This window comes from Galleria mellonella, unplaced genomic scaffold, assembly GCF_026898425.1.
Source record: "Galleria mellonella isolate WM207_F2 unplaced genomic scaffold, CSIRO_AGI_GalMel_v1 utg57, whole genome shotgun sequence".
NCBI lineage: Eukaryota > Metazoa > Arthropoda > Insecta > Lepidoptera > Pyralidae > Galleria > Galleria mellonella.
Genome location: NW_026442119.1, coordinates 9797620 through 9812769, shown reverse-complemented (window position 1 = coordinate 9812769; position 15150 = coordinate 9797620). Strand labels below are relative to the sequence as shown.

General features: G+C 31.6%; 1 protein-coding gene across 4 annotated transcripts in view; it reads left to right on the top strand.

Moving 5' to 3' along the window:
* The window catches only part of LOC113509604 (RNA/RNP complex-1-interacting phosphatase), a 100193-nt gene that overhangs the window by 54577 nt on the left and 30466 nt on the right, over positions 1–15150 (top strand). For all 4 annotated transcript variants that reach the window (XM_031910916.2, XM_026892963.3, XM_052899224.1 and 1 more), the window contains exons 6-7: positions 5809–5849; positions 14613–14720. In XM_031910916.2, coding sequence (XP_031766776.1) covers positions 5809–5849; positions 14613–14720 — 149 coding nt within the window. The remainder of the gene's footprint in view (positions 1–5808; positions 5850–14612; positions 14721–15150) is intronic.

Here is a 15150-nt window from a genome sequence, read left to right as displayed (position 1 = left end):
CAATACATGATATATTCATATAATATAAACACATAATTAGACTAATATAAACATACACTTAAACATGTCAAGGTTTAATGTAATTCCCTCATAAAATGGCGTTTTGGTCCCGCCTACAAAACTAATAAAAAGGCGTGGTTATTAAAACAATGTAAATAGTGTGTACACGTATGCAAATATTTGTGTATATATTACTTACTTATAAAAATATAAAAAGTGAAAAAGCGTATAATGAAAAAGGATTGTGTACACATTTCCATCCTACCAATGAGAGCAATGCATCAATTGCTAATTGCTTTCCGACGTCAGTCTGCCACCGGCTATCGTGCCGGATGGTTTGTATGGCGTAAACATAGCGTTTACGACACGAACAATTGACTCTTCTTATTAATGTTGTTATTATTAGTATGAATGAATCAAATTAATTAATATTACTGGTATACCGTATTTGTTCAAATTTGGAGAAGTAAAACAAGTAATGTAATAAGTTAATCGAGTTCTAATTAAAACAATTTTCACATTAAACAAATAGTTAATACACTTCTCTAACTGGTATTAAAGTAGTATATTATTATATTATTTTTATATTACTTAACGATTCTTTTGTTAAGTTTATATAATTTTAATTCGTTAATTTTGATTTAACTATTTCGTGTACGACTTTAAAATTTTGTTTGTGTTTCTTTTACTATTGTTTCTTCTCTGAAGTAACCGGATGTATTATTTTTCTAATCGGTATTTTGTCCACGTTTAACCTTTGGCCCGTCTTGACGCTCGTCTCCCATGGGAGGATGCTTTGGATCGCCATGGGAACCTCCTGCATCCTTATCTTGGGTTGTATCAAAATGTCGCCTATTATCTCTGTTTCAAGTTTTCGGCGCTTGTAGAGTACCAACACAACGACATGTACGCCCCTACCATGATGGATGCGCTTGTGATGCTTATGTGAGGTCCGAATCGTGAAAGTGTGATCCAAAAATGTACTCTACAAATATTACAATCACGTGTTATAAACAACATGTTTTTTGTAAAGATGAATGAAACAATACAATTTAGTAATAAATGCACAATAAAACTAGGCGTAGGGTGCATTTGCGGTAATTCTAGTAATAGGGTAATAAATATTAATTAATAGTAATTGGATTATGTATGATACGTATGTTTCATTGTGAAATAACAAAGGTGAGTTTTATTTCAATGATTAAATTTTAAAAATATGAGTTATTACAAATTATTATCTCACCACCTTTGTGTTTTATTACAAATAATGTTAAAAATAATACTGAATTTATATAATATAATCATATTATGATGGCGTCCTTTGTCGTTGAGAGTTTCTAGGCCACTTTCATTGCACAAGAATACATGACGTGGTTTTCCGGATATCTTTATGTGTTCTACGTGTATAAAGTACGCGTCAAGGTTTTTAAATAATTAAAACATGTATTTCATAATTTCGGGTGTTGGGATGATTTAGGTTTAGATGAATTTAGAATCAGTTTCGCAAACGAGTTGTCCTCGCCAATTAAAGTTAAAAAAATATTAAATATAATTAACGCTGTGTAATATTCTTAATGTATTTACAAAATAATTATTAAAACATTTTATGGTTATATGTCATTAAACTTGTTTAATGATCTTGTAAATTTGACATTTAATGGGCTACAAAATTTTAAAGCGCATAATTTTTTTTATTTTTCTTCGAAAATATGCCGATTTGTAGGAATTTGCTTTGTTCAATCTATCGTCCTATGATCTATTATGCTAATAGATTACGATATTTCCTTATATCCTGGCTCATAAAGTCTTGACTATTAGGAAATGCTATAATAATTGCGGCGATACCTCCTGGTAGTTCAATAAATTTACCCTCTACCTCATGCACGCAGGTCGGTGCCACTTGAAAAATACTCGGATTATAACTCGGGAGCGATCCAACGCGCCGATAACGCCTAGACATAAATTATCATACAAACGCAAGACGCTACTAATATTAAATAAGAAAGCATGTAATTCACGTTGGTTCGATATACCGGCCGAGTAATAAAATACACAGTTTTGACACATTTTAAATAATGACGTCCGCGTTGTCCAGGAAATGCTTAGAAAGTTTGAGTCGTGGCTGCTCTAAAGTCGTTCAATGTCCATGTTGACCTTGCAAATGATATGTTGAAGTTGTTTGTTGATGACCAAGTGTACAGTTTTGTAAAATATATCAACAATATTTATTTTACTTTTGGTAGTAGTGAAAATAAAAATAAAAAATCATAGCGTAATGTATTAACAAACTACAAGTCTCTAATTGTTAGAATATTTTATATATTCATAACAAATCTTAATATTTTTATTTTAAAACAAATTGAACGCACAGTGGTATAAATAACGACATGTTTTGTAGATATTTGGATCGTGATAAAATAGTTTATCGTTTCCTCTAAAATATTATATTAGTAAATTATAAATACAAACAATTACAAGATTAAACTGAAAAAAACAAATAATAGATTTTATTTCTTTAATCAAAACCAAACCATCGTGGCAATACCATTTATTTTAGTTTAAACACTACGGAATCAATTTTGATGATATTTCTATGGGAACAATCTGAAATCCTTTCAGATAAAAAGAATATTTCAATCGGTTTATAAATAACGAAGTTATGAGGAAACAAACATAAAAAAAATGCAACCGAATTAAGAACCTTCTTTTTTTAAGTCGGTTGAGCTAAGAAACCCTATGGATTGTATATGGGATTATCAAAATTAGTTCAATATTGGCGATTTAACATCATAGATATACCCACAAAAAATAATACAGACGAACTGAGAAACACGTTCCTACTATGTAAGTCCTGTTAGGGGTCGCTTAAAAATTGTAATTGTAGGACTCTTTGACTTATGAAATACTCATATCGTGACTGCATGTAATTTCGTATGAAAGTAATTTACCTGAGAAAGTTTAATTTCTCGTCTCCGATAATAAACCTTCGAAATTGGTCTTTCACAAGTAATTAGCTTAATAAATCTTGTTAGCACCAATATATAAAGGAAACCATCATTGACACACAGACCTACAATATATGTATAGTAGAGTTCATAAATTGTTACAGTTAATAACCGAATTTTTATGCTATAAAAAAAGTTTGAGTTATGGATTTTTATATTTGGGAATGGTAGTCAATTGTCACGCTATAATTTTATAAAAGGGACCGCATGTAATGTGTAAGTAATAAGACAGTTACGGAATTATTCGATTACAATTACATCAATACTTACCACTACTAGATAAAAAAAAAAAATGTTTTATAAATGGTTAAATATATTTAATTTTGCATAGAAAGATATAATAATTATAATAAGCAAATAAGAATAAACTCGATTGAACTGGGAGGACTTTAACAGGGGCAGGTTTTGTACAAAAGGCTGTAAAAAAAGTTCTTGTGTCCCACTCATGTTTCTACTGCCAATCAACTGTCCTTGCTTGTATAATTTAATTAGAATGGTACTTTCGTAAAATTACAAATTACGGAGGCATACCATAGGCGTCATAGTGTATGCTGCGACATCAGTAGCGTTACTCATTATTTTTGGGTTGTTAAGAAAAATTTTTTTGTATCTTTTATTAGAATTTATCTACGTACTAATATACCACTAATAAAATTTTCATATATACATATATGTATATCTCAAAAAGTGTTCAACGTGTCTAAAGAAGTGTTTACTTCAAAAAGTACAGTTTGTTTCAATAGTAATAATAATAATCTAAACAAAGAAATAATTGACCCGACCGTAAGACAGGCTGCTGATGCCCAATAATAGTACAAATAAAATATCGATTAATTGATTGAATGTTCCAATTTGATACTAATTTCATTTATAGAGAGTTTCTGTAATAATTTCAACAAAACTTGATTAAGTTTTCATTACGTTCTATTGAAACATATTATAGATAAAGTATTTTAGTAAAAATGTATTAGAATAAAGTAATTGTTTTATCTTTATGTATTTTACGTTTGTTGACGCGATGGAAAATCCAAGGAATACACGTCAAAAGCTAAAAATCCACCGCAAGAAGCCTCGCTTGATATTCCGTGAATTTGTGTTGGATCGTGACTTTATGCATAATTAAACTGTTTACTTTATGGCGCCACACGTATAGAATTCATCTCGCAAACGACATTAAAGATTCAAATTATTTAGAAACGCTCATCAAAGCGCTATTTGGTTTTTATTAATTGCTATTATTTTCAATAGTAGCTTCACGGATAATCTTTGTTTAAGAAAAGATATGTTCATTTTTATTTTATAGTAAATACAAAGTGTTTTTTTGTAAATGTAAAAAAAGTGGTTTTGTTGTTCGGGTGTTTAGATTATGACGTGTTTCTAAAGTATTTTACTGGATAAATTTTAGTATTTATCCTCGTTTATACATAGAAATATTTTTTGTATAAATTATATGTCAGCAATGAGTTATTCGTATTATTAAAAAAAGTCTGATTAGTGAAATAATAAACACATTATTTGAATAATAAAATAATGAATTACTTAATAATATAATAAAATTATTAATTATCTAGTAAATAAATAAAGAATATATTAATTAAATAGTAGATAATTAAATGTTGTGATATTAGATATTGACACCATTATTGTCTCTAATCTCGTTATATAGAAATTCCTAGCTGCGATAAACAATTTAAATCATTAGAGAGCCCGTGTAAGTTATTTAAGAAAACATTCCGATGATGCCCGTGTGCAAGATTGGCGGCGTACCCTTGCGGCGAAAATGAAAGGTATTTGTTATGATAGAAAACAAATATATTTTATGAAAGACAGAAACCCAGCCGTCGGTTGGCAGAAATGCCTTGTAATTTCGGGACGCCCACAGATACCACATATCATGCGGTTTTAGGTGTAAAAAATCAGTTAAAGTATGGCGACACGCTGGGATCGATACATAATAATATTTCATCTCACTCGTGATGGGTGTCTACGATTTCATTTTTGTGAAATTTATTTTAATTAAATGTTTTATGGTAGAAGTAACTGTACTTTTCGATTTACGTCGTCTTTTGCCTTTTTAGACAATTTGGATATTTGGAGGTCATGGCATAGAAGTGATAAGCGTAGTGATTTTTTTTATTTTTATTATAATTTTATTTAATACTATTTACTTCGTAGATGTGGATTTCAGAAGTAGGAAAACCACTGAAATATACCACTTCTAGTTTGCGTATTAAAATGAAATATATACCAGATTTTAAGTTGCACTTTCAAGAATACAATTGTGATAACTGAATTAAAATTCGTGTAGTATTTTTTGCGTGATGGTAGAATATACAGACAGACAAAATTTCAAATGATTATTGTTTTGGCATCTATTGGTCTTATTAAGACCCCCTCGTATTAATTTTTCTTAAATGTCTTTCATGTGCAGACATGATCTAAGTACAATTTTATTATTAATGTAATATTTACTTTTTCTATAGTACAACCAAATACTTGTTAATTTTATAAAAAGTTACTAATGTAATAAAATTGTTCTATTGATGAATGGGAATATTTGGTTGTTGTATTTTACCATATATATCTAAATCACTGAATGGATTTGATTGATGTTTAGTATAAAGATTAGACCATATTTTAGAATTAACACAGTAATATGATTTTTTATTCTAACTTATACAGGCAAAGCAATGGGCCATAGCTAGTTTGATAATATGTTTAGACGCCCACCTTAAAATTAAAGTGGTAAAAGGTGTCGAACTAAGCAAACGCCTTCATATTGATTCGCTTTGTTTATTTCCAGATTTATGGATACCGTTGACGAGTTCTTGGGAAAAGACTGCGGTGAGTCAAATTATTATTTACACGATATGTTAACACACTTGATTACTTTTGGGTTGTGGCTAATGACGCCAGTGTATGTGGACTTACATTGCTGTTGCGGTTTTCTCTTGTTTAGTGGCCGTGCGAGTAAAGAGCCCGGCTCGGTTTATCGACCGCACGTAAGAACTGTTCATACACTCAATATGTCTAAACACGACGTTCCTACAATTGGGTGCGCTGTTAGTTTACGCGTTTGTGTACTGTAAACGCAGATGTAGGTTAAATTCATGGATGTTTTCAAATTGTCCCGCGTGGGAGAATTGGTTGTGGTGAGGTGTTAATGTATGCCCATTGCTTAATTGTATTACTTTACGAGAATGCCATAAAAAGTAACGTTGAAGCACGTCTCTATAGTTAAGTCACTAATCGTTATTCTATTGTGGTTCGTCTCAGATAAACATATATACTAGCTGACTCGGCAAACGTTGTTTTACCATATACATTATTTTTAGAACTATACATGAAAATTTATCGTACTACAATTATTATGTTCGATTGATTGAAAAAGATCTCAAAAAAAGAAAAAAAAATATACTTAGGGGTGGGTCACCCTTATCATTGAGGGATATGAAAAATAGATGTTGGCCGATTCTCAAACCTACCCAATATGCACACAAAATTTCATAAAAATCGGTAAAGCCGTTTCAGAGGAGTTTGGTAACAAACACCGTGACACGAGAATTTTATATATTAGATATAAGCTATATTTTCGTAGAAATAAATAATAATTTGAAACCAGAAGGGAGAAAATGTTGGGACCCTTGATATATATAACACGATGACTTTATTAAAATCATAATAGAAGGTAAGGTAGAAGGAAGGAGGGGAGGGCTCACCCTTCATCTCAATGTGACTGATATAACTGTGTCTTAGTCTCAACCAAAGCACAATTACATCGGGCAGATCAAGAAGAAAATAGTTGGTTGTGTATTGTATTAAGAGATGAATAGAGTCGTTGAAAATCGTAGTGAGTAGCAAGAGCTTTACCGACAAGAGCGCAGCTGTTAAATATGAATAAATGAAATAATTATTTACTATTTATTCCTATTATGATGCCACTAAATGTGCAGCAAATTTGAGACAAACACAACTTTGAATGTTTCGAATAACAAATTAATAATAGTACAAATGTCATCTACATGCCACACTCATACACAAAGTCTATACTTTACATAATATATATTACAATAAATAACTAGTTGCATAAGATAGCGTATATATTAATTAAGCTCTATGATTATTAATTCTACTGCGTCTCAATTTGCAGTAACAACCGCTTACGATACGTCAACATACCGTGTGCTGTTATCAGGAACGTTAGACACAACATACGATTTCAATTAAAGACTGCTACGATTTCAACGAGGAATGTCTGATGCGTTCATTTATTAAAGAACTCGCGGTCTTCCTTCGTTGAAACGCGAACAGTCCGTCACGTACAAAGAGAAGGCAGCGAGATAGCTCAACACAAATTGGTTCATCAATAGCAGTCAAAACTAGTAAGTTCGGTTCGTACGGCCGACATTATCGGGAGCTACATATTTAATTACACTGACACAAATCGTAGTTATCATGGAACTTCTCACGGTGCCCAACTTAATATACCGAATGTTCATTAAGTTCTAATTACCAATGGTCGCCCTTGTTTGTCTTGATCACAAAAACTAGCTTTTATTAGATTACGTGGGTAGTTTCAATTAATTGTGAGCATGCGAGTATCTGGCGGCGTTTTCATTGGTAATGGCCAGTTATCGGTGTCGCTAAGTAGGTGAGATGAGTAAGACGTTGATACTGGTTTGCTATGCATATCGCCAGATCCTTGAAGAATTGGGTCGAAGTGAGTAGTACAGATTTGTTGTTAATAATACGCAATGGTAGTTTCACAATAATTTTTTGTGACATTAATTTTATAATTATTAAAAACATGTTGTATTTCGTTGTTTTATGATAGCCATTCACTATTTTTAGATGGAACTTTGATAGAAAAACGAATCGTGCTGTTTACGACTACAGATAAACATAATATGTTGATTGTAATAAGTATTTATTAAATGTCAGTAAAATTCCGATATTATTACATTTCAGTCATTTAATTTGTATAAAAATATTGCACAAACATTCGCGTGCACAAGCGGTTGATAGTTGTATGCCGCGTAGTATCTTGACGATGTTCATATCTCAGGAGCTATCGTAGCAAGATCGCGTTTCTATTACGTTGATTTACACGGTATCGTGTATCTCGTTTGCTACTGATCCTAGTGGAATTGTACCAACCTTTTGACAACTACCATTATAATTTGAGTTATTTCAACTGATTTTTCTAATAACGTACCAAATTATTTTTGACAGCGACAATTTGCAATGAGATATTGCAAGATTTTGCTAACGTCCTGATTTATTTTATATCATTTATGCACTAAAAGTTACATTTGCTATCAATTGATGATAACCCTTATGTTTCGATGATTAAATTAATAATAAATTGTATAGTAATATTATCGATGTAGATTATGCATGAGTACATATGTCTTTATATATACACGTATTGACTCATCGCACTAAACGTAATTCCTCTTATAAACAATAAATTCTGTCGCTAATTCATGTGTAAATAAAGCTTTAATTTTATATGGATTTGACATTAAATGTCAAATTAGTCATTGATTAGCGATTAGCGGTGACGACGAGTAGCAATGCTTTTAGTCCAATATCTTTAGTAGCGAGATATTTATAAGGCTCAGCTATATTTGAAATAGTAATTTATTTGATAATTTATTATAAGTATAAATGATAACGTAGCTATTAACATTTATTTATGTTAAAATTCGACTCCCAAAAATTTTGATGTTTCGATATTTGACATGAGTAGCGAAACATGTCTCATCATTCTCCCGCACTGTTGATAGATTAATTGTTTCTCTCCTTTGGACACATGACTTGCTACTTGTGCTAACATATTGATAAATGTTTTTGATCATCTAATCGTTTCCTATAACTTTTTTTAAAGATGAATTTTAAAAATGAATCTTATATTACTTTAACTAACTTACTGTTTATAATTTTAGTGGTACGTTTGTTTAAATCATGGTTATGCAATATTATTGATTATTATACTCATAATTATTTATTAGATAGATTTTGGAGTAATAGTACATATTGTGGAAACTAAAGAATTAATTGTAAAATATCTTACTTTGTCATTTCATACTTAATTATATGCATATCATTATTTGAGATTTTTTGAACTTGTTTTTTTATTAAATTATATTAATACATAATAAAAATATATTCGTGGTAATAACATAAAACTTAGTCTACAAACTATAAAAGATACGGCGATAAAAATAGCCATTTCAAAATTCGGGCTGACGTCACAAATAAATGAGTTACTCCTTAAGTTTCCAACTTCGTTGTAGAGACAGTGCGTTTGCAGCAATTCCAGTCAGATAGACGCAGACAAAGTTGCACTTTTGAACTACACGTATGTGCTTGTGACAAATGTACTTTAGATACCAATACCACCCCGTGTATATACGGACCGATAACGCTGTGTTAGTTCGTAATAAACGACATTGTTGCTGAAATTATCTCTCTGGCTGTCTTGAAGTTTGTTTCAAATTACTCGCTGTTTTTATTTACGATTTTTAGATTTTATTCTTTATATTTGAAATTAATCGTATTAAAGTTCGTTGGATAGAACTGAAACTTGTTATCTTTTGCGTATTTTACGCTTATTTATATATTTGGTTAATCCAATGCTTAATTCGGATCGCTATTAGTACACTTTCAACATTAAGTCCAAGCAAGCAGTGACAATTGTAGATAAATCTTGACATAATCTTCTTGATCTTTATTCATTCATTCATATTGATCTTTTCATAAAATGACTTATTTCATTATATACCCGACTTATCTTTCAGACGATGTTTTAATATTTTTTTGTTAAACATTACTGATAAGTACCTGAAGAGATAACTTTACGGACCTTATTCCTCAGGAGTGGGTGTCATGCTAAAAAGCGGCATTTGCTATTTTACATAAGGTGGGCTTGTTTGTTAATTCTTTAACGGGGGTTTCGGCTGACATTTTGTAACTTTGACGATATTTATGTACACAGCTAGAATCCAATATATGATCCAAGGTGAAATATTGAGATAGGTGTTTACATATTTTTCAAATTTCATCCGTCGTAATTATCGACGTAGGTTGTCATAAAAATACCAAACGTTGGAATGTGGTTGCATTGGTACAATTAATAATCTTAAATACCTAATCAGTCATCTGATCATCTGGTAACGACCCACGCGTGGCGCCACGTTGTATGTAGCAACAGCGATGTGTGTGCTAAGTGCTTTGTGTAACTCACTTCATGTAGTCTTTATAATAATACTTATTAACAGTTTTTCTGTTCATTTTAGTTTCTTTAATAACTAGATTTTTTAAATATAGGTAGCTTTTCTAATTATTTGATGTAATTGTATTTGTAACTTTTAGAATATTGCATATTGCACCAGAGGGAGACTTTGTACAAAAGTCGATTGCTTGGGTACCTCTGTCCCACTCGTGTTTCAACCGTGAAGCAGTTGTGTTTGCATGGCTGTGTTTCGGTTTGAAGGGTGGGATATGGCGTGAATTTACTGGGTACAGAGGAATAACACCTGAGTCCTCAGGAATGGCAACGCATGGGGAGTATCATGGGCGAAACAGTATACTCTGTTATGTCCATGGTACTACTCATGTCTATAGGCGACGGTTACCACTTTCCATCAGGTGGGCCGTCAGCTTGTTTGCCATTCTAAGTTGTATAAAAAAAAAAAAAAAAAAAAAAAAAAAAAAAAAAAAATGTTGAATAATTCGAATAGTATGTATTGGAAAGTAGAAATTTTGTTCTGCAAACACAGCGATTTCGATACAAAATTGATATGAGACCAATTTGATTCGTTTAAAATTCAGAATTGACCGCAATATCACATTACATACACACAAAAGATTACAAGTGAGTTAAGAATCAACATCTTTTTGATGCCGCTTAAAATCACATATTTGAGAGACAAGCTTAGCCTTCTGTTAAACAGTAATAGCTTCCTAACAGTACTTATAGCTGAGCACTGAAATGTTAAGTCCCACGAATGAGTGTGGTAAAAAACCTAATAAGCCGATTACGATGTAAGGGGGTCGTGCGTAGGCGAGTCATCCCGTATCGATATCGAGTCGTCTCGTTCACAATGCAACGATTGTCGACAATCGATCCGCGACTCGATACGCACACCTATCTATCCACGGTGTGCGACCAATGCCTTCGACTTTTGACATAGAGCTTGGAATAAATAAAGCGCAGAGTTTGTTTTATCTACAAAAATAATAATAGTACTGATTAACTGTTATTCAATTTTAGTTCCTCTAATATATAACTTATTTTTTTTTTATTTACAACTTGCATATAGGTATAATCATAATAAATAAGAAATGAAAGAATGAGAAAAACAAAATATGATTCTAAATAATAATATAAAACCGTAATGCTATATAGTTGCTGTGCTGTCGCAGTTTTGTGATGTAGATACACATTTTACTGTGAAATGATATTAATGTATAATAGTAGTAAGAAGTATATCTTATATCAATTTTAATTTAATAATCCTCATTATTATACAACGGTTTATTTAAACCTAGTGAGTTAAAAGTCCACGCAAATAATTTATTTTATCTCTTAACTAAACATGACGAAATACCATCGTTTTCATATTAGTTATACCTACTTTATACGTGAAACGTTGTACGATAGTAAAACACCTTTTAGGTATCAAACGAGTTTTGTATACAGAAACGTTTTAGCATTAATTTACGTTAAACATTTAAAATTATATGTTTGTGAAATTGAATCATATTTATGTTATCCACTCTTGGGATTGTTGGATCTATGGCGGATCCTTCTATTACGCAATAATGATATTCACATCATATATCATTATTATAATTGTGTAACGCCTTCTTTTGATACCTTTTGTCTGTTTGATCGTGCTTGTCTGTTCGCTTACCAGTGTTATGTTTATTTTCTATTGAGTTTATTACATCGGGAATGCAGTGCTACACGCTTTCTATGCTAAGTGACTTAAAGTGGTAACATGTATTAGCTTATTGTGTTGTTAGTTGCAATTTGCATGTGAATCGGTGACTGCACCAAACTTCAATGCAGTTGGTGTGGTTGCCCATTGAAGCCGGACGTTACTTGTAATTGAAATCTATGACCCAGATCGAAGTTTTATAATGTTACTGTTAATTTGTTGAGATGCAGTATTTGGTCCTTCAAATCGGTCTTTTTTAATACATGAAACATAATTTGCATTGATTTAAAAAAAGTGGTAATTAAAGTATCAGTTGTGTAAGTTATGAACGAAAAATAGGATCTGACAAAACCACCTTTTGTTGCTTCATACTTCAACATCACTACTTTTTCCTATTCTATTTCTTTACTTACGGTTGTTATATTATATTTCTTCTACATAAAAATTTATTTTTAAAAAAATAAAATATTTGAGTAATTTCTCTCTCGTAATTATCATCGCTCTTGTTTGTTTCTGTAATTGAAAACAGGTTTACTCAATAATTAAGTTGCCGACGAAAGCCTCTTCTGATGGATTGTTGTAAACGAATTTGTTTTTTTGTCTGTCCCGAGTCGAGTTGGCATGCATTTGCATGTGTAATGCATCTACGCATTACCTCTTGGTCGCTTCGTGGGAATTTATTGTCGACAAATTTGTTTTTCTTTCGTTTTCGTCTAGTGCTTGAAAATCAAGTTATTTCGAAATTTATTATTTTATTTATTTATTTAAATAATGTTATTGACCAAAATAGAATAAGGTACAAAAGCCAGACTTTTAAATTTCCTATAAAAATATTTTATATTTGTGTCATAAATATGTAAATTGGCAATCTGAAGTGTTGTTATATGTAAGTAGTAATTGCTTTTTTCCTGTATATCATCAAAATCACCAGGCAGGTGAAGTTTTGTAGATATAGCTACCTCTTCTATGCTACTTCAAAGGTCTTCCTGAGGAAGTGTCAAACCGCGGCCACGACTTCCTTTCTGCTCCCCGTGACCCCGATTCCCCACTCCCTGCACCTAGAGTAGGGTGTTTAGGGGCGGGAGTCAACGACCCGCAGGCGATGTTTGCGGTGCGATTTTGAAGACAAACATTAGGTTTTCGTTTTTCTCGTGGACCGTTTTAGCCGCTATCGATCGTGACTATTTTTATATTTGACTAGCTTTTATCCGTGGTTTCAACCCCATGACCGGACATATTTCGTTGACAGCTATAAAAATAGCTTAGTCCTACTCCATCTCATATAGTTGGTGTATAACAGATTTGATAATGATTGCTCAAGGCTTCAAGAACAATTACAATGTTACTATGGTTACTTTTTTATACATTTTGCTTTGTTTTTATATTTATTTCTCTTTTTTTGTGCATGTCTATCAGTCTTTGTTTTCACTTGCGTGCTGTAAGCACTACAAATAAATTATTTATCTATCTGCCTATATATTATTAAGGATTCAATAAATTTGATTCTCAGTAACGTTTACGTCTGATATTATTTTTCAAATACGAGTACATAACCTATTCAAATGAATTGTGAATAGTTAATAATCTATGTACACTACTTATATAAAAGTTAGTAATCGGAATTGTATAGCTGTGTAAAGCTGATACTGAAAATAAATAATTTGGTTACAAAATTATTTTTATGACAAAATAAAGCATTAAAGTACTAATTAAACGCTATGAGATGGTTTTTGCTTATTATTAACGTAAAAGTTTTATTTATTTAGGTCTAAATTTGTATGATATATAAATTTTTACAACGTATTATTTTAAATTTTATATATAAAACTATAATATATTTTAAATAAAACAATATCTTATACTCATGCATGGTCGTTATAGTAAACCGTCGCTAGTTCTAAAACTCCATCCATTCTATTTTACATTTAATATAATGTGAATTATTGCAAAATGAGGAATGAAAATTGTTAACCAGTTCCAAAAATAGGAGTTATGTTCTATATTCGGTGGTATTTTTTATGTTTATCACTTCAGAACGCCGATTTGGAAAATACTTTATTAATCTGAAATAATATACTTTAGAAAGATTCCATAGAAATTTTATCTAAAATAGATTCAGTAGATTAATTTTTAAAATTAAAATAATTGCTTTTGGCCAAAACCGAAGTCTGGTTTTTTTAGTGGAACACAAACTTAAATTCTTTCCCATGTACCATGTCTTTTCCATGTACCATGGATTAGGAATGCAAATGTCATCCTTTTTATCTCCAGAATGTCATAAGACGCAACTAAATGTACAGGGCATGACATACGAGTATAAGTACAAGAGAGGGAAACCTATAACACCCTATACCAACCTTGCCAATGTGGTAATAGGAGGCTATTTGCTCCGAAAAACATCGAGTCGTGTAATGTTGTGCTGTTGACCATATAAAGGAACCATATAAGCCTTCCATATAAGGGAAGTTTTACCAGTAATCGCCACGCTTGGCAGATGGGTTGGCAACCACAGTTAGGCTTTTAGAGATGTTTTAAGAGGGACGTTGTTGCTCATCTCTCTATCATTAATTTCTTTTAGTCGCCCATTATGACACCCATAGGAAAGAAAGGGGTGGCTTATTCTATGCCGAATGTATTTGTATGTACCATATTATTGCAGACTTCCTCATTGGTGTTCACTGTACTCACGGACTGAATCGAACTGGCTATATGGTATGCCGGTATCTACGCGACCGCCTTGGTATGCCCGGCAAAGACGCTATCAAAAGTAAGTTGTTTTCTTTAAAGGAATTTGTGTTATACCCCACTGACTAATACATATGCATCTGTTGACTGGATGGGATTGGGACACTTTGCTATTTGTATTGTAAGTGAACTAAATTAACATTGAGAATTAAATTGGCATTTTTAAATAATTAATGTAATGTAAGAAAGATTCCTTCGTTTGAGTACCTTTGTTCACATGTTTTTCTATACAGAAAGTTGTGCCTCTTTGTCTGTGTTTCGATGTGATGGATATGACTTGACAGTGAAATTACTAGATAGATATTACACCATATTCATCTATAATGGTAAAGCATGCGGTAGCTGCTATGTAGTTATGTAACAGTTTAACAAAAATTTATTGTTGTTCTAATATTACTAAGTAAATATTTTGTGAAGCATACCTATTTATCGATATACATATAGATAAAAAT